The sequence below is a fragment of the Megalops cyprinoides genome, chromosome 20, assembly GCF_013368585.1.
Source record: "Megalops cyprinoides isolate fMegCyp1 chromosome 20, fMegCyp1.pri, whole genome shotgun sequence".
Classification (NCBI taxonomy): domain Eukaryota; kingdom Metazoa; phylum Chordata; class Actinopteri; order Elopiformes; family Megalopidae; genus Megalops; species Megalops cyprinoides.
In genome coordinates, this window is record NC_050602.1 from 3429492 (window position 1) to 3449852 (window position 20361).

Genomic DNA, 20361 nt, shown 5'->3' on the forward strand with positions numbered 1-20361 from the left:
TGAATTTGAGTCTAATGGGGGCCCAGCCCGATAAGACATGGTGTCGCAAGTCCCTGTGGTTTTCTCCTGTTTTTGTAAGCCCTGCATTGTATGGCGAGCATGCCCGAGGCCATGAGTTAGCGTTGAGCTGCTCGTAGTATTCCCAGAGGGCCTAAGCAACTCCCTGGGATACCACTTCTCAGTCTGCACATTCAACAGAACACGCCCCATGAGGAGCCAGCACAGCTGCCTGGCAGAGCAACCAAGGAGTGACACTGGCTCCTAGAATTTAGGCAACATTTCCAGGTTTACAGTTTAATGGTTTCAAGACCTTCACTTTGGCAGCGTAGTCATTACAGTGCGCCCAATACTGACTCCCTCCAGTGCTTGACAACAAGGAAAATTTTACACTGGCCCACTGGACCAGTAGAGCGGAAAACACACTGAGTTGAAGCACTGACCAGACTGCACACACTCATACACACAAACACACACTGACACACAAATTCCAGCTTTTATTGTGTTTTTGACCACGTTGAGGAACTTGGAATAAACATTGTCTCACAACTGAGCACCCAGCACCTATTTGGGTATGAAGAAGCCAAGGCCCCAGGCATGGTCTGCTAATACTGCTGCCCCAAGCTAGCAATTAGACATAAGTGGGCAGTAGAGCTCAGTCTCAGTTAACACCTTCACAAAGTCTGCCACAAGCTATTCTGAGAGGAAGCACTGTGAGGAAATTTACTATGGTACTCCAGCACTACTATGGAAAACATATATACTACTACTTTCATCTGACAATCTTGTACTGCAACAAGCCTCAATTACCACAATGTTTGACCACCAAGGAATATAGGGTTTGATGACAGATTATTGGTAAAAGGGTGCAGTTCCTGCTGTGTGTTATTTGATTATTTCCAAATATTACACTGACTTTAATATATTAATTCAGTACCATTTCCAAACAAAGTAATAAACCTACATTGTGTTTGCTGGTATGCTATCTGCAAAATTTTGGGCTGGCAGGGCATGAACCATACCTATACGGCACCAAGAGTTGGTGCCACCCAATATCATTATACATAAACATGAATACATAAAAGTGGCATGTCGGTTACACTAGTGTATGTATTGCATTGCATCAAATTCTGAGCATGCACCTCTAGAGGGACACAACATCTTAATCAAGTCACATAATGAAAATATAATTTTAATTGAGCTCAAATGAGCTCAAACCTAGTGATAAAACATTAGGTTGTTGATGCCAATTCAGAGAGAAGATTTTTTTTTTTGATACGGCACTGTTGCACAAGCTGCTATATTACGGTTCCTTGTCATACTATCGTTACATTTTAATGGAGTGAACCATAGACTTCTACAGACCTCCTTGACTAAACATGTTGCCTGAATTCATTTCCCACTTGGACAGTTTTCTGTGCTCTGCTTGGCACATATCACTGTTTTTTTCCACTAGTTATTGTAAAATATGCTGGCGTTTCTCTTATTTCTATTTAATAAATGACATGCACAGTTTAATAAACAATGCTCCCATTAGCTTGAATTATCATATTAGCCTTAAATGGGTGCTGTGAAATAAGGTTACCCAGCTAATGTGAGTCAGGCTATTTCAAGCCAGGCCTTGGACTAGATTTCTAGACTAGACTTGATTTCTTTCAACCACCTTTGCAAAAAAACACCAGCAAGCATTCCTGCAGATAATTGCTGCTATTAATCTTACAGTAATGTATTTCTACACACATGGGTTGCTATATAAAACAAAAAGTAGCTTGTTGTAGCTAGTGTTTCAGCAAGAGTAGCTTACCATGTATTACCTAGTTAGCTAGCTACCTCAGATGGTGAAAGCAGACCCTATTTGCACAGTTGTTTATGTAGCTACAATTTGTATAATTCATTAGATATGCTAATATTTTACCCAAATGAAATCCACACTGCAAATGCAGCCATTTTTCATGATGTAATGTGCAGGCTCACTGTTTAATAGCTTTCAAGTAGAAATGAAGGAGGCGGCATAGTGACGCATGACTTTCTTGTTTACTCATTTCAAAAGAGCTCCATTAAACCGACACAGACTGTGAAAGAGAGCAAACAAGATTTACACCCCCCAGTTTTAGACATGGTTGGACCATGGTTAAACCTGAGGTCCTGAGATACTTCCTTTAGAAGATTTCACCCTTTATTCAAATGAGTTTAAAAAAACTGATCATATTTATGAACAACGGCATGACCTTTATTCACAGTGTTTTTTTTTTAATGAGACCTCCCTAGAGTTTTCACAGTGCAGCTGTCGTACAATCTGAAATCTGCAAAAAATGAGGTCAAAACGGCTCCACCGACATTCTCCACACAACGGTGAGAACCTTAAGAATAAACAGAGAAGGCCTTTGCTTAACACTGTTGGGAACACTAAGAGGACAAAAAGACCTCCACCTCATTCCCAAGCATTCCTTTCTGATAATCCTTCAGGAGGACGGCACGCAGATCCTGAGGGGTACTTATTCTGCAGCAGCGAGAGCCACAAATGCAGTCACAGTGGATGCAATCACCTCAGCAGACGCACACCCCTCCGCTCGTCCTGCTGCAGGCCACGTGTGCGAGCCTGAGTCATAAACAGCAGCCATAAGGCGGGGCTCTCCAACACCACAGCCATGGATGTTTCATCCAGACACACTATAAATCATGGTCATATGAGTAAATGAGCTGGCATGAACGATTGGAGACCATGGCTTCCCTGCAGTCCTCTGGTTCATATATGGAACACACCCCCCGTAACGGATCACCTCGTTTATAAGGCTTGGGGGAGAGAGGGGGACTCCTGCGTGCCCGGTCATCCCGTGTGGGGGAGTCTTTCCCGCCCACCTACACCAACTCCATGCACACTCCATTTTTCAGTTTTTGTACTGAAATTCCCTCACAGTCACGGAGATAGAGTGCACCCTGTTCTGTAAAGAAAGCTCTCACTCTAGGTACACATTTGGGAAGGAGCCATCTTCCATGCTGTTGCTGAAGCAACTGACATTACCCCTGGCAGATACCATCCTAATATGGACAGGCTTCCCCTTAAAACTTAACCTTAATTCTGCAGTCCTCAGTGAGGTACATTACTTTGATGCAGAGATGAAGATTACTTTTTGGAATTGATTTTTTTTTACAAATGTGTAATAAATAAAAAGACAAATTGAATCCCAATAGGAATATAGGTTCCGGCAGCCTAATTTCCATTGTCTCCAGAGGTTGCTCTGTTGATGTCATCACTCACACCTCATGATGACCCAATAATATTTGAATTTGAGCCTGCATAAGCAGAAGAAAACAAAAGAGGAAACTTTAATTAAATCACTACAGTAAGTCCAACCTAAGCCAAAGTATTTTCCCCCTGGCCCCAGGGTATTTTACAGTGCCTTAGATTTTGACCCACGTAACCTCTCGCATCCAGAGAAATTTTTTAGCCATATGGGCGAAGGAACGTGGGTTTGGCATCTGATTTTCATCATGCAACACCTCAGTGAAAGCTTGCCCAGATGGTGCGGCCTGTGCTCTTAATATCGCAGCAAGTACCAAGCAAATGTTCAGTCACTTCATTGCTGCAGGATTACACCAGTAAACATATGTCAACAAAAACTGCTGTTGAAATTGTTGTTTACTTGAAAGGTTACTGCAATGTTTAATGTAAGAAAACATTCCTCTGCCTTTTTAAAAATATGTTTATATGGCTTTTAACAAGTGGAGTTTCTGTTTCCACCCACACGGCACACAAAATGATATGACTGACTCATCAAACTAAAGATCAAGGTTTGTGGCCAGTGGAGATAACGGCACCAAAGTTTTGGCTGTAGGGGGCAATGTTGTTGTCTGTACTGGATGTCCCCATACTTGCTCACTTCACTGAGTTTTGCTGAATGTGTGAGATGTAAACCAAATTTTGCAAGCAAACCGGTCTGAAACACATGCTCAACCACACACTGCACAGGAATGGACAAACCCCGGATGGGGGTTCCAAGGGAGGTGCTGGAAAATTGTAGATGAAACGCAATGACATAAGGATGCTGTTGTGCCGAAGCTAAGCAGTTAGCTGGCTGTGAGGTACAAAGAAACATTTGGAGCGTAAGTTACCTTTGACTTTATGTGTAATTTGTCATACACTTTCAGAGCTGTTGACTTAAATGTAAGCCCTGAGGTCTCCTGAGTAGTGCAGTGGTTAAGGTGCACCCCTTGAGTGCAACCTGAGCCCTACAGTCCGCATTTGTTCCCACCCATGTCATCAACTAGTGATGACCAGGAGCCCACAGTGGCAAATAAGAAATAAGGGTGGATATGTGAGCAGGGGTTTCTTGCCTCACCACTCTCAAACATCTTGTGATTTGTCAGTTTCCTATGAATAACTCAGATGATGTCAGCAGAGACCAGTCCCCCAACGAAAACTCATTCTGCTGTAATCTGTCATGTGACTTGCAGGGTGGATTCCATTCATCTTGGTGAGACAAGCTTACTACTGTATACAATCACCAATTCCAAAAACAGAGCTGCATGAAGAAAAAAAGCCTAAGAAAACATCTGTAACTATGAAAACAACATATTGTGATAAATTCTAATTTCCATTTTCATACTCCAGTGTGTGTCACGTGACACCTAATCAGGACACCTCTATACCACCTGGAAATACAGATACTGAAAACGCCAATTGTGTCTTGAGGGTCAAACATGGGCTTCTGAACGTTGATTGAAAAAATGTGGGTCATCAATTTGTTTTCTTTTCTCGCGGGACACACTTTGGCTGCCACCTAAGCTAATGGAAAAGTTCTGGGCACTGAACTGACGACCATTGTGCTGAGTTCCTCATCCCTGAAACAGTGCGAGCCGCGGGAGGAGCCCAACCAGCAGGGCGACTGCCAAATGAATGGGCTTCTCAGAGGGGACTCTGGAGACATTCCACCAAAATACACTGTGTACTGTTGCTGCCTCCTACGAGGCGACCGAATGCCATGGCGATCGCAGCGGGCAATCAGAATTTAACGTCTTTTCGACCATTCGGGCACTTTCCAATTACAAGTTGTGTAACAGTGAGAGCAGTGTGCGGTGACCTCGCTGCGAATGTTTGCTCCATCAACACTGATTATTTGCGCCGTTGTTATCATTTGCCCTCACATTTGGGCACTTTCTTTGGGGATCACAGCGAGAATGGACAAAATATCTAAAAAAAAATATCAAGCGGCATCCTTTAAGCTTGTTCGTGTGAGATAAAAAAAACCCGACTAGTATTCTGATAAAGGAGCCACGATGGGGCGGCTGTAAGACCGAAAGCCCGTTAATTCCCAACGCATTAGTCAGGCTCTTCCCTCTCCCTTAGGTCATCGGCAGAGGAGGCGATTTTTGTCAAATTAAAGGCAGCATTGTCATTTTTCCGAGAGCTGATCACATTGAGATTTGCAAACTATTGCCAGGAAAATGTGATCCTGTGGTCCAGATTTGGAAAGGCACACTGGCAAATTAAAGTCACGAATGAGTCTTTCTGGGCTTGGAGAGCTCCACTTGTCCTCATGGGCATTCTGTCCTGTCACCGGCAAAATTACTGCCTTCCCTGGGGTCACAGACTGCATTATTACGGCTGTGCATACACTGATTAATCTGCACCAGTGCACTTAAAATGTGACGTTATAACTGTACAGCTGCGTGTTTGTCACGTATGCTTCGACACACGTTGGGCAGTAGTGGGGTAGAGGCCTTGTAGTAATGAGCAGGACTAACCCCAATGATTGAACCCCAGTTGCTCAGTGGGACACTGCTGTTGTACCCTTGGGCAAAGTGCTTCAACGTATTTCTCTCACTTAATATCCACATGTAGGAAATGGATAACATGTAAAGCTTGTAAGGTATGTAAGTTTCTCTGCATAAGACAGTTTGCGAGGCAATTGTCAAACGGTGTAAAACACGTCTGTTACTTGTCCTCGATTATTTGACTAATCTCATTCTCCACTCCACTACTGAGAATATCATTTGCATAGAGACTGTTCTTTGTTGTGGATATTCCTTAAAAGCAAATAAGGTCATTTTCAGTCCTCTGTGCTTTCTCATACATCATTGTGAAAGAAACCCCAGGGTGTTCTGTTCTGCCAATTGGACTCCAGCAGATGGCAATAAGATATGACATCATTCAGAAGGGGGGAATATCCACTATGTCATTCTAATTGGTAACATATTGACTGGCTTTGTTTGCATTGGTGGGTGTGCCCGGTTTTCATTGTAATTTTCAGAGCAATCTTTGTCATATATATATATTTTTTTTTACAAAATTTGTTGAAGGGTATATTTTCTACTTACAGTCGCGCTTCACAGTCTCCACATAAAAAAATCGTGGGGCTGCGACATTAAAAGTTTATGTTAATAAACCAACATTAAACTAACAATTTTCATCATAATTGTATAATTGTGTTCTGAACAGTCAGCAGACTAAAAGGTATCATAATCGTGTCTGTCTGTGGCCCGACGCAGATGACCTTTTCAGTTGTCAGTACAGTGAGAGCGATCTTTTCTTTTTGTTTTTTCTTCTGAGACGTTGAATGTCTCCTCGGTGCGCGACGGTGTCGTCGCGGTAGTTTTTCAGTCATCCGTAATTTTCCTCAGAGAAGTGTTTGGAGTGCAGGCTGGGCAGCCAAATGTAAATATGGCACCTCCCAGAAAAGTAATTTGAGCCTGTGGAACACAAGGAGCCAATTCATTCCATCGCTGAAAGAATTCTTTTTCTACAGTGTCACTTCACGTGGCTGAGCTTCAGCCTAGATAAAATGACAGTGCTTTAAATGGCGTCTAGACTTGGCCTTTTACCTGATGTGTTTGGTCCAACCGAACACGCTCTGTGGGTTTAATTCCGAAATGCATGTCGTCTTTCAACACAGAGCGTAAGCTCACTGTAATATTACGCTACGTGTAATCAAGATTTCATCTTTTTTCATGGGATGACTCAAAGCAGGCTACCTTAACACAGACAGTGTGCAAGCCACACAGAAGTTTTAAATTGGGATTTGTGTAATGAAATGAGTACTTAAAACTATTAATGGCTTCTCTTACACTGTTTATACTGAAAAATATATAAACGGTGTAGGCCTACTGAAGAGACCGTAGGGCTATCTGTAAGCTGGCAACGAGAAGACCACAGTGAAGCAATGACTGCGACAGGAGAGTGAGGGTGATAGAATCACGATTTCCACACTCTGCCTTAGCCTGACGTGCCAACATTTCACAATTATGTCTGTGATGGTAGCGGTGGCAACTAACAGTATGCCGAATGCTAATGCTCACTATTCAAAAAAAAAAAAAAAAAAGACAGAAGTCATACACCCTACTCATGCCTTCAGTGTCTGAAAAATGGAACTCATCTCACATGGAAAAGAACAGTTCCTCATTTTAGAGCCTATAATGGAATGGCTATATTTAAAGTACTTATATGGGATGTACTCCTGCTTTGAGGAAAGTAGCCTATTTTACAAAACCAGCAAAGCGTTCGACGAAGCGGACAAAACCCGAGGTGTTGAGGAGTGACTGTGGCTGCGTGGTGTCAGCTCGGAGGCAGGAAGCACATTCCCTCCACACTCCTAAGTTTGCCTAAAACATAAGAATCTAAACAAATCCCAATGTCAAGAACCTACCGTGCCTTAAATGGCTATTTTCGGTATTAATTAACTGACCCAAGAGCTAGAAAGAACCCACGCCTCTTAGCCGCAACATTCACCTCTTTGCGAGTGCAATTATCTTAGCAGATCTGCAGTGTGGCGTTGGAGCTCCAGAGAAAAATTGTATTCTAAATATAGCTCGCTAAATGAACGTTTTCCTTCCACTGAGGTACACAGAGTAGTGTGCAGATAGAGGACTAGGACCATATAATAGGTACACGGACCACTGCATCGCATTGTTATGTTTCAAATAAAAACTTTGCATAAGATCTGCATTTGACATGGGCTGCAAACTTTTTATCTCGTTTATCTGTTTATCTCGAGGCCCCTTGGCAATGCAAAGCCAAAGGAGTAACAGCATTCTAAATTTTGTAAATGCTTGTTGTGGAAATATATTGGATACTACTCAGTTTAATATACAAAATGTCCAGTTCCATGTGTCACTTTAATTTATCTTCACAGTCCTTAAGTCTAATTAATAGTCTTTTGTCTTAGTTTATTAATGCAGTTTCTTATAGAGTGTTTAGCTAGAATGATTTCTCATATGTCAACATGTCATTGTATTTGGTGTATTACTGAGGACCCCCCCCCACACACACACACACATTAATATCTACGATTAATAATGTTGCTGTACATGGACTCATGTGACAGACATTTCGGAAAGGTTGACGCCTCGAAAAGGTATTACTAGATAACGGTATATTTCAAGCAGGAGAGGTCGCAACTTGATGGAAATTCAAACGTGATACCCATAGAGTGTGCATCTCTTAAAAACACCGCTCAAAAATAAATTCATAAAATAAATACAATCGAATAAATCTGAACTCTGTTAGTATGCATAAGAAAAACTTGCAATACAATAGGCTAACTGATAGGTTACGATTTCTAAGATAAAGTGAAAATTAAACATATTAGGGAAAATAGTGACCAGTTGCTGAAATTGCTTTAGTCTTAGATGGGACGATCTCTGTGAATGCTTGTTGGTTTTAATACCCGAGTTAAGTCTTAGCCTACTATTAAACTGGTTCTTACAGTTAGTCTTCACCTCGAAAAAAAAACCTTGCGGGATCTGAAAAATGTGACACATTTCAACAAAAGAATGAAGGTAGGCTACAGAGTCGTCCGCTCAAAGTTTTCGCCTATCATTTGTTCACGATACGTTTCGTAACTTTTTTGTTTACCTTTTATGTAGTTGGATCTACTTTCATCCAGAAGACTAGAGGAGGACACTCCCATAGTGCAACAAGGTGATCCTCGGCTTTATTCTCGGTTCAGGTATTAATCCTCTGCCTTTCTCTCGTTGCAGCGTGTTGCAGTGAAACGCCTTGGCTGTCGTGGCTGTCATTAATGACGGGCGGGGAAAGCAGGCGAGCGTTTGCTTGTGAACTCCCCTCATCACCCATGTAGCGTAAACTTCCTCAAAACTGCAGCGCCGCCTGCTACATCCTTTAGATTTCGCACGCTTTCACTACTAATAAAAGCTTGAATGCAAGCGGGTGGTTTTTGACATGTAGAAATTGTATTGTTTCTGAGGGAGTTTATGAGTAGGCTATTAATGGTTGTAAACAAGCATGGTTACGTTACGTCTTTGCGTATACTTTGTGGAATGGATTAAATAAAAACGCTTGATTGAATAGGTTGAGGGTCTTCGGTTGGTTAGAAGTAATGTAGGCTATTAACGAAATGTCCTAATAAATGACTAGGCTATAGCATTGCATCAGTGCAAACAGTTATAGTAGCATTTCCTTCATATTTATACCCCTTGTGTTTTATAGGCCTATTGTACATACCCCTGAATTTGTAAGCCACATTTAACTTGTTGCAAAAGTACAAATTAGCTTGTTTAGGCCTACTAAACATTTTACAGAGAGAAATTCAAATACAAGTTTTACAAATGTTACACAATCTCACACAGTAGCTTTTATGAATTAGTTTACTGCAGTTTACACGTTACTTGTGTTTTGCAAATCGGCAATCATTTTAGATTATTTAGATTTAGATTTTGTTAGGCGATTATTGTTACAATTATGATTTTTTTTTTTTTACTTTTACTTTTACTACGTTTCCCATAGTCCATAGCGAAACTGTACTCCGCCATATTGAGATTTGCAAGAACGCGCTGGGTACCGTGTATCCACAACACAAAATGTAAGTAGCAAGCAAGATAAACAAACAGGTTGAAACAATATTGTGTGATGTTTTGTGTGTAAATTAGAACAAAAGTGCACGTCGTGACTAGGAGAATAACTGTTGAGCATGGTTGGCTATGAAGTTGAAAGGTTTCTTATATGGCTACTCGTGGGCTTTCTAGCTAACGTTAGTAGTTAAAATTTCGGTAGCGTTGTTAGCATTCGAGATAACGTTTCAGTCACCCAAGGATTTTTACATTTACCTTTATAGAAGCGACAGCACATATGAGTATTTTGTGTGTACCTTACTCTTTCATGTTCTGTCACATACCCTCGATGTGTTTTAAACCGAAGCTGTCATTTAAAAGAGGAAGTAGGTAACGTTAGCTAAATAACGTTGGCGAGTGTATTGCTGAAGCTAGCCAGTTCAGCTAGCGTATACCAAGAGCAACACACAAAGAGCATAGCCAACCATCCAAAGCCTTTTGTAAACATTACAGATCTTGAAAAACTCGTTGCTTCATAACTGCGTAAAAAGCATTACTGAGATGGTACACCATCCGAGTGGTATTCGTACTATTAATATAGTCACTTTGCAACAGCTTTCCCCCCAAAACGGGGTCATATGGGACTCTTGAGGTACCGAACTGTTTTTGGAAACGTTACTGTCAGGCACCGCATCATAATATTTACTATGTATGATTTCAACGTTATTTCAGTTTGTAGACAGTATTTTCTAAAGTATTTTCTAGTGTGAAGCTTTATTTACCTCAGAAAAGAGACGTTACTCACCAAAGGCTATACTTATCCAGCCAAAGATCATAGCATCTTCATGTACTATTTGACCTGAAATGTTAAAGATAAAGCTTTAGATGATTCACATAATTGGGAGCAACACCATGTAAAGGTTGCTCTGAAACAACACAGTTGCTTAATTTAATGCGTTTTGACTTCAATCAAAAAGGTAGATCAAGTCCCACTGCATGCATCCGTCATGACAGAATTATTAATTAAACTTTTCAGCAGTCCATTGGAACTCTGTAGCTTGCTTTACTGCGGTCCTAGTCCTGTGCCCTTGAAAGTAAGCTTCTCTGGATGTCAGAGAGCTGGGTCATTTTTAACCACAGATATAGGTGCTTTTGTGTGTGCTGCCAAAAGTCTCCCATGCCTTATCTTTCCAGCACGAGAAAATGACCCAGATGGTTCAGTCCAACGGGGTCCAGCCCCTCAGTAAGACGTGGGAGCTGAGCTTGTATGAGCTCCAAAGAACGCCACAGGTGAGAGAGCAGGGGAATATGACCAGAGCCTTACTGTTGCTATACTCAGAGTGTGTTTCCCTGAGGAATTTTGGATTCTGCATGCCACTCTTGCTCATGGTTGCGAACGACTCTGAAAGTGTACTTTCTCAAGGGTGTTGGTGGCTATGATTATGCAAAATAATTCACAGTAAACGAGTTGATATGTTGTGGTACGTTATACATGTTGTATGTTGCACCTCTTGAGTAGGAAGCGAGTGTGTGCATTAATGGGATTTTCGGATTAAGGTGTGCAGTACATAGGCACGGCCGGGCACTGTGGCTCTGTGTGTGTATGGTGTTCCACTGCAGGAGGCAATCACAGACAGCCTGGAGATTGCTGTGTCCCCCCGCAGCCTGCACAGTGAGCTGATGTGCCCCATCTGCCTGGACATGCTGAAGAACACCATGACCACCAAGGAGTGCCTGCACCGCTTCTGCGCCGACTGCATTATCACCGCACTGCGGTCGGGGTCTGTACAAGTGATTGTGTGTGTTTTTAGGGGTTAGGGGTGGCCATTATGTCCTGCCCAGCAGACAGATCTGCTGTGAAGAATACTTATTTCTTGAGTCTAGAGAGGGTCACCCATGTCTTCTGGTGTCTGAAAGATATAGCCTCATATAGGGCAGTGTCTCCAAATGGGAGGTCTCAGAGTTTACTTGGTAAACAAAGGAAAGTGCCCCCTACTGGCCTGCCAGCACCACTACAATCAGCAGCCTCCTGTTCCTAAAGAGGCTTGTTTTTATATCTCTGACCAATGCTGGCTTGCTTGAGTTCAGGAGATGGCCCCCCTCTCCTATTTCTTGATGGGGTTTGAATATGGTAGGTCCAGGTCTGTGTTTCCTAGGATGGTGCTTCATAAAGTACTGATGATAGGCCAGAGGAAAGCAGGTTTATCAGAACTGTGTGTAGCTGTCAGGAGTGCATGTGGAAAAGGTCACAGAGGGACTGCAGGTTGAGGGCAGTGAGCTGAGGGGAGAATAATTCAGCCCTTAAGTAGGTTTTGGTTTTGCTTCAATCACTGAATTCTCAGTGTCTAACTGAAATGACTGAATTCCTTGTCTGCCACTGAAGGGATGGAAATCCCAATTTGTCACTACAGTGATTGAAATCCCAGCCAGTCACGGGTAACCCAAAGCAAACATATGCTCTATGTCCTCCAGGAACAAGGAATGCCCGACCTGCAGGAAGAAGCTGGTGTCTAAGCGCTCCCTCCGCCCAGACCCAAACTTCGATGCCCTGATCAGCAAGATCTACCCCAGCAGAGACGAGTACGAGGCACACCAAGAGAGGGTCCTGGCCCGCATCAGCAAACACAACAACCAGCAGGCCCTCAGCCACAGCATCGAAGAGGGCCTGAAGATCCAGGCCAAAAAGCGGTCAGACCCCAGCCCCTCTGCCTCCCCTACCAGCCACTATCATTGACACTAGGGTTTATTCAGACCGATAAAACACAGTTTTCTCGTTGTGTGTCTTTTCAGATACCTGTATTGACGTATAAGTATTAGCAGGCCTAAAATCCCAGTGAAATACCTTGAAAATCTGCGTGTTTATGGATTTCATGGCATTTTCGTTATCACAGAGCTTATGAACAAGAATCTAAATTGCAAATGTTGTTTATGGCTTTACATATTATAATTATGTCTCTGTCCACATACTCTTTCTTCAAGGATAAAGAAAGAGGATCAGTAAATATTTCAATTGGACAGTGGTCCTTCGAAGTCCTACTATTCATTTGCCTCTGCACAGGGTGACAGAGTACAGTCGATCTTATTTTTATTATTTCTTCATTTATGCGGTCATGTATGTATGTTGCAGACACCCACATGCAGAATGGTTTTCATAGCATGAGAAGATAAAATAATTCTTCCAAATAACACTTGCTCGTGCTGCTTCTTGGTAGATATCACTTTATTAGGCAGGAAGTAGACACTTGAAGTTAAAAGTGTCTTTCTCCCTGCTGCACCCTGATTGGTCTGCAGGCGGAACGGGGTGAGGAAGCAGCTGATGGAGAACGGCAGCGGGGCGGAGGACAACGGCGACAGCTCGCACTGCAGCAACGCCTCAGTGCACAGCAACCAGGAGGCGGGGCCCAGCATCAAGCGCACCAAGACCTCGGATGACTCGGGCCTGGACATGGACAACTCGGCGGAGAACGGTGCGGGCGATGCCGCCCTGGACGGAGCCAGCGAGATCGAACTGGTCTTCCGGCCGCACCCAACGCTGATGGAAAAGGATGAGGCGGCACAGACCAGGTGGGGCAGATTCTGCCAGTCTGTCTGGCCGTCCAGGATGGGCTACATCTGGGATAGGCTGCATTCGGACTCCTCACAGAGCTCCAGTTCCCAGTTCTCTGTGTCTTGGTTTTCTGGCCACCCTCAGATTTTGGTTTTTTCTCTGAGATGGATGGGAAGTGAATATTTTTCTTTTCAAAAAGAGGGAATGCACAGCTTATCAGTCCTTGAACTTATTATTATTATTATTATTATTATGCATCATACACATGAAATCAGTATTAAAAATAAAAATACTACTTACTAATGGACCAAGTGCATTCAGGTGGTTTAAGACTGTTGAACGTAATATAGGCATTTGAGAAGGCGAAGCCCCTTGTTCTTCGGTTTCAGTGGGCACCTGCCTCTCAGTGACAGTGTTGTTTTCTGCCCAGGTACATCAAGACATCAGGCAAGGCCACAGTGGACCACCTGTCCAAGTACCTAGCGGTGAGGCTGGCCCTGGAGGAGCTCCGCAAGAGCGGGGAAGCCAGCCCAGTCACCGTGGAGGCGGCCAGCGAGAAGCAGTACACCATCTACATCCCTACCGCCGGCAGCCAGTTCACGGTAGATGCCCGTACTGCCAGAGGGGTGCATGAAAAAGGGGGGTCGCGCACATCACTAGCCTGTTTAGTCAGAGTAGAACAGAGCGGCAGTGAACCTTGCAACAAGGCGGAACTAGGGCACCAAGTCACCCTCTGTAAGCAAGGGGCACCCTTCAGCTGAGCTCTGAGCTCAACCCACAGAACGTACGGAGAAGGAAGGAGGATGTACCATGCAGGTGCTCATATAATTAAGGGGGTTTAGTTGTTCCCAGAGCACAGGGAGTTTACAGTGCAGGTGGTTTGTCGTTTACTGTAGCCAATATTCACTGTTCTAACTTTGTAGAGATTGCATTGGTTACTCAGCATTTCCCATGACAACATCCAATGTGTAAAAGTGTAAAAGCAGCAAACCTCACTCCTGTGCATGTATGCATCAGCATTCACATGTGCAAGCAGATGCACTGTGAAAAAAATTGTCATTTTCATTTTAAAATGACAAAAAGCATGCATATTATTTTTTTACTGTCATTATGAGACCACCTTCTCCTGTGGCTTTGATTTTTCCAGGATCTTAACAGAAGTCCTTAATTGTCATGAAGATATTTTTTCTCCCATGATTTCATCGATGAATGGGATCATGAGAAGGAATTGTTGCAGTAAAATTACAAAACACAAAACCCAACACTCACAAAATGAGCCTTGCTCTCACAAAACAAATCCTCTTCACAACGTTTCAGAAGAAATGCCCTCAAAAACAAGAAAAAAGAATTCTTCCACAGCCATTGACCAGAAAGCAGAGTTAGAAGTTATACACCGATACTACATATTAAACACCTCTGACCGAATTACAGAGCTATCAGTTGAAATGTAACGATTAAATGAAGTGAAATTTGTTTTCGGCAGCACGTTTTCTGCCACCGTGAAAACAGGCACACAGTGTGATGGTTGTCCTCTCTCTTGAACCCTTCCTTAGGTCCTGAATGGGTCCTTCTCCCTGGAGCTTGTGAGCGAGAAGTACTGGAAGGTCAACAAACCCATGGAGCTGTACTTTGCCCCAACCAAGGAGCACAAATAGGCCCAGCATGGAAAGGGGACGGGCCGGACTGACGCTAACTCCACCTACTCCACCCGTCCAATCCGCTTGTCTCAGAAGCGCCTGCTTTTGGATAACGATGGCTGCTTTAATTTTTTTAAATCGTCTTTTGTAGGGGAAAGGGCTTGGGGTGGGCTACTTCTTGGAGGGCTGTGCCAGTTTTTTGTTTTTTCTATCCCTGTATATACATACCGTTTTTTAACGTCCAAATCAATCACTCTTTTAGTTTGAAAATAATTCAAACTGCCCCCCCCCCTTGCAGAGGCTGTGGAGCCTTAAAGATTAATCAGATGTTGTTTGGAGGTCACATGATCACAATGAGCATTGTTGGTTTTACCACTGAACGATGAGGACAATTTACGTTTTGTTTGTTGTGATCTGTGGTTGCCTTTTTGCGCGGGAGCAAGGTTCAAATGCCAGCTCTTATGGAAGAGCGCATGGATTTTTAATCAGCCGCTTTCCCTTGAAGTGAACATTCTCGCATTTGGCACCATCAACCACCGATTAAATACACCTGGCTTTTGGAATAAGAAAGAGATGCACCTTGACCCCATCTGAAGAATCTTCACTGATTTCAGGTCAAAGCAGTCTACAGCCTTTACCATTGACCATAGCCTGACGGAGAAATTGCCCTTACATTTGTTTCATTTTCAGGGAAGAGCCATTTTTAGTGTGTAACACCATCTGGTTATTCCAACAGACTGATGTGCCCAAAGAATTGTAGTACTTTCAGACTGAAGCGTGTTTGTGTTAACATGCAACAGAAACAGCTACACATCACCCAATGTGATCAGCAGAAGTTAAATATTGAACTCTTGCACAGATGACATTCATGAGCTTTAGGGAGGTGTTTAGAATCGTGTTTTGTCATACATGATAAATGAAGCATTTCATTTTGAGAAAGGACCCAGATGTTTTTTTTTTTAATTAAACAAGAAAAAAACATAAAAAGTCATGTGGAAAAATCACATCGAAAACCTTTATAGCATGTTAAGTTTTAGGTCAAAAATGTATTTTGCAAAAATAATGATTAGTTTGAGGGAAAAAAAGTTATACTGCAATATCTGTTTGAAAAATAAAAAAGTACCATCTGTATGTGACTATGCACTTCATGATATACAGTCAAATAATGACCACATATAGAGTATAAATCTTCACAGAGCAGTGCTTTTGTACCTCTCCCATAAAATACACTGCATGCCATGGTATTTTGGAGGCAAGCAGTTCAATATGGGTTGTCATTCTATCGACAGTGAAAATGGCTGGATTGTTGTGTAGTGGAAACATGCAGGATTTATGACGCAAGGGTTGCTGGTTTGATTCCCAGATGGGACATTGTTGTTGTACTCGAGCTAAGTACTAAACCCAGCGCACCTCCTAAACCTGAAGGGGTATTGAAGCAATTGATCATTGTATGTATTACTACAAGGTGTTGTGGATGACCTTGTAGTCGGGTTTAGCCACCGTCTTACTCCTAATACAGTCATGCTGTGTCACAACATGTTGATTTGCAAAAACAATCCATACTTTGCCTTTAGCAAGCACATAGTTTTTCAAGGCCCTAAAATATGTCTTACCATCTGGTGAAATCAATGTCCTCTTGATGCCATTCTATAGCTTTCATTTCCTCTAAGTACATGTTCTCAGAGGAGCTGCAAAGGTACTATCTGTGGATAAAAGTTTGCTGTACAAAAGCCATAGCATTGGACAAAAGCAAGGCTATGCCACTTGAACCCTTGAAAAGGGATGTTGTATTGTAGGGGTCCTGGGAGGAGCAGCTAACAGAAAAGTAACTGGTAGTATTTGGGCCAGCAGCAATGTTGAAAAAGTACCTGAAGACGGTTTATCACTTGTGAATTTAAACTGAGCTCAAAAACCTGGAAGAAGTAGTTTGCAGGGTGTCGTTTCCATCAGTGGTTGTGATTCTGATGCAAACCTGCCTGCCTACACATGACATCATCGGGTAGGACTGATGTCAATTCAGGTTAAAGTCTTGCTCTTAAAATACATTTTTATCTTGGCCAATACGTAAAGAGTTCCTCCCTTGTTGTGTTAAACGCAATATTATTTTATAAGGATTGCATATTTGCTTCGTATTACATTTGTTTAGCTGACACTCTAATCCAAACTGACTTCCATCAGAAGACAACAGAAGTGTATCCATCCAAAGGAGCAGCAGAGTCAGTCCAGGCTAACGCTCCCAGACCAGCAAGAGCGAGCACAGCACCATTCAGGCATCAGGTCCAAAACCTGATGGTTTAGCCTTAACTCTTAAAACTTAAAGGCAGTATTTTTTCACCACAAGCAATAAAATATGCATTTTCTTCTTTTTCAAACCAGAAAAAGTGTTTTGGCAGCACATTGTTGTGTTATGTTGTTGAGCATGTTGTGTATACACCTAAGAAAGTGACTGTTTAAGGTTGAGAAAATGTCTGAATCGCCATCAGACTCTAATTGCAGAGTGGCCATTGAAATGAAATAATCTGAAATGTCTTTGCCCCATGGAATGTTTATTTTTGGCTTAGTACACAGTGGGTGCTCTTCACTCATCATTGACACCTCATGCCACGTATCTGAGCAAACCATAGACAAGTACACATTGTACTGTATGCAAATTGAAAAACAACAAACTCCTATTTAGAGGGCATTGGATGATAAAGCGGTTTCGGAGTTACAGAGCAGTGGGCTCCACTGTAAAGACAGGTGATTTAGGGTGACATGGAAACTACTGGGTGGAGACCACTGCTGTACAGAATTGTAATATGCCTTGCATTGAACCACACCCCTGAACTGTAGCCAAATTCCACCAATGGAAATTTAGGTTCAACAGTTTGATCAGTGAGTGTACATCTTCAACCAAACCAAATGGTTTGGTTCCCTGTGAATAAAAGCCTCTCACCGATTAATTCTGATCCACCACCTCAAACACTGAGACAGACTCGCAGCCAAAAAAGGGAATTCGCAAGTTGTGACCTTATCAGCCATTGGGGTTCGGGTTCGGGTTCGGGTGGACGAGAAAGAAGCCATTGCTGAATCCAAAGCATATTCATCTTATTCAGCATCTTTGGTGTTCCTGTCAAACTCCACTTGAAGCCCTGGGACTGCTGAAGTGTCAAAAGTTGAAGTTTGAGGCAGGTGCTGGGTTTGCTGCTTCACAGCAACAGTTACAGGACCACTCATGTCACAAAAATGTAAATAAGGCCCATACTGGAATTACAAACATGAATGATGACACAGGAACATTTACACCTCCTGGCTCGTTGAGACCCTTTGGTCTGCCATGAATCGATAAGTAAATCAAGCACAGTGCTGTTTTATTCTATTAGGATATAATAGTAATAATTATTACACATCTGCTGATGTCCCAGGTTGTTGTGCTGAACGACTGCATAAAAGAAATACCCTGATCCAGCAGCAGGTGGTGGTAGCAGCATGCTAACAAGCTCCCCTTTTGAAAGCACCACCCCCTCGCTACACTACAAGTTCTTTATCAAGGTTGTGCTGCTTCAGTGTTTGCAGGCTGTACTAGCCTTTGACTCACTGGCTCATTACATAGAGATGGATCTAGCTGCTGGTAAAAGCTTCATCTGTGAAAACGGAAGCCAGATATAGCATTCATAGAACACATTGCTTGAAAAGCCAGAAAACGCATTCAGTGATCACACAAGAGAGCATGTGTTGACCTTGAACTCCGCCTAACCTCTCTAACTGTAATCTGTAATTCCGGAATCTGTTGCCCTATGGATTACAGCCGAAGACCCTCAGACTATTAAATAAAGACACCCGATGGTAATCTGTTTTAATAGAACTGATTTAATCCCAGTCCAGGTCAGGATGATTTCCGTGGTACATAGCACCTGAGTTACAAATGGAATTAGGCTCATTACAGCTGTCTTGGTGTGAGAGTAGCCATTATTTCAACCGTGCCTATTAAGGTCAGCTGTTGACTAGGGTAAAAAGGGTATCTGTTCCAGATACTGTACTACTTTTAATAGCTGAACTGATAAACAATTGACTGCTCAACGGGATGGTTCCAGTTCTTTCAGGGAAGCTGGGGTACTGGTTTACACACAGAGCACAAGGGAACTGACTCAGGTGTCGTCCTCCATGGACACACCCTTCCTCGAATCTCTCCTCTCCCATAGACTCCCTCCACAAACTCACCCTATCATATATCTCCTCTCTTCCTTGTTTTTCTATCCTCTCTCTCTGTCCCTGAGAATAACGAGCATGTGCATGCACACACACACACGCACTCTTGCAGGTACACAGGCAGACAGGCACTAATGCATACACTGGTGGGACAACTCTTAAGAATTTTAATTCTCAAGGTTACAAACAGTTCATTGCATTTTTGCTTCAACCAAAATGATCCCCCAGGATAGGCATAAACCTGAGCAGAAAGAGGTGGACAAAGCCAGCTGAGAGTGATCTCAGTGTATAGAGGCCATTGTACAATGTCAGTGACTCAGCTCAATGAAGCATTGTGTTGAGGGAGCTTCCTCAAACAGCTAAAGGAGGATCAGTCTCTGACTGAGAGTGAACTGAATGAAGAGTGACTGGGCACAGATACTCTATATTACAGCCAGATATTCAGCTCCTGAGTTTGTTCCATCCTCTGTCTTGATGGTTCCAGTTGGATAACAGGATGTACCAGTGCTGTCCATGTTCCTGTGGATGTTCTGTCTTAAACCATGCCCCTTTCAGTGTAGGCAACAAGCTAGCAGATGAGAAAACATACAGCTTCAGTGGTGACAGAGACAGAATTTTCAGTCTGAAGTGGTGCAGAGAATACACAGCTTCAGCAGTGGCAGAGAGAAATTTCAGTGCAAAGGGGTGCAGACACAGAACTTTCAGTGGGAAGGGGTGCAGAGCTGAAGATCTGGCCATGTTACAGAGTATCTGTGGTCTGCGCTCCCACACGGCTGTGTCTGTCCTAGCTGGACGTGCAGACAGCGAGTGCGTGACCCCGTCTGCCCATCCAACTGTTTACCGTGCGCCTGGGGTGACCTCAGCGCGCAGGCCTTGGCCGCATGCCAGCCCCTGCTCCCAGAGGGAGACTGGGCCATGCTCAAGTGCAGGGCCAGGGAGGGGCTGGAAAAGTACAGCTCCTCCTGTCCAGGGCGGACCCACCGCCTGCCTGTGTGGGGAGGGGTGTAGTGGGGATTGGGATGACCTCACAGGGATGGCTGGGCCCAGAGAGAGGGACTGCCCGACCTCAGGCTTGCATCAGCCTCCTGTTTGAGCGTGCGCTCCCTTTTCTTATGTCACTCTCCTTCCCCGAGGTGGAGTCTACAGAGCTGACTGAAGAGGCCTGGGGGAGTTCACACATAGATGGCGCCACTGCGCACTCACTGA

At 43.3% G+C, this 20361-nt stretch overlaps 2 protein-coding genes across 2 annotated transcripts in view; one reads left to right on the forward strand and one right to left on the reverse strand.

Annotated features, from left to right (window-relative positions):
• The window catches only part of LOC118795704 (protein Niban 1-like), a 29786-nt gene extending 20761 nt beyond the window's left edge, over window positions 1-9025 (reverse strand). The window contains exon 1 of the mRNA XM_036554389.1: window positions 8849-9025. Coding sequence (XP_036410282.1) covers window positions 8849-8903 — 55 coding nt within the window. The 5' untranslated portion in view covers window positions 8904-9025. The remainder of the gene's footprint in view (window positions 1-8848) is intronic.
• Window positions 9026-9751: 726 nt separating this feature from the next.
• LOC118795561 (E3 ubiquitin-protein ligase RING2-like) lies at window positions 9752-16039 on the forward strand. Its single transcript, XM_036554133.1, has 7 exons — window positions 9752-9815; window positions 10978-11073; window positions 11404-11564; window positions 12256-12471; window positions 13075-13347; window positions 13761-13932; window positions 14884-16039. Exons 2-7 carry the CDS (start codon window positions 10987-10989, stop codon window positions 14983-14985), a joined length of 1011 nt encoding a protein of 336 aa, XP_036410026.1. The 5' UTR covers window positions 9752-9815; window positions 10978-10986; the 3' UTR covers window positions 14986-16039.
• Window positions 16040-20361: the final 4322 nt, after the last annotated feature.

Bases quoted from the DNA above. Each gene is read 5' to 3' on its own strand.
- LOC118795561 (XM_036554133.1), top strand. From the start codon at position 10,987: ATGACCCAGATGGTTCAGTCCAACGGGGTCCAGCCCCTCAGTAAGACG. The intron at 13,348-13,760 runs GTGGGGCAGATT...TTTTCTGCCCAG, and splicing joins GATGAGGCGGCACAGACCAG to GTACATCAAGACATCAGGCA. The intron at 13,933-14,883 runs GTAGATGCCCGT...ACCCTTCCTTAG, and splicing joins CCGCCGGCAGCCAGTTCACG to GTCCTGAATGGGTCCTTCTC.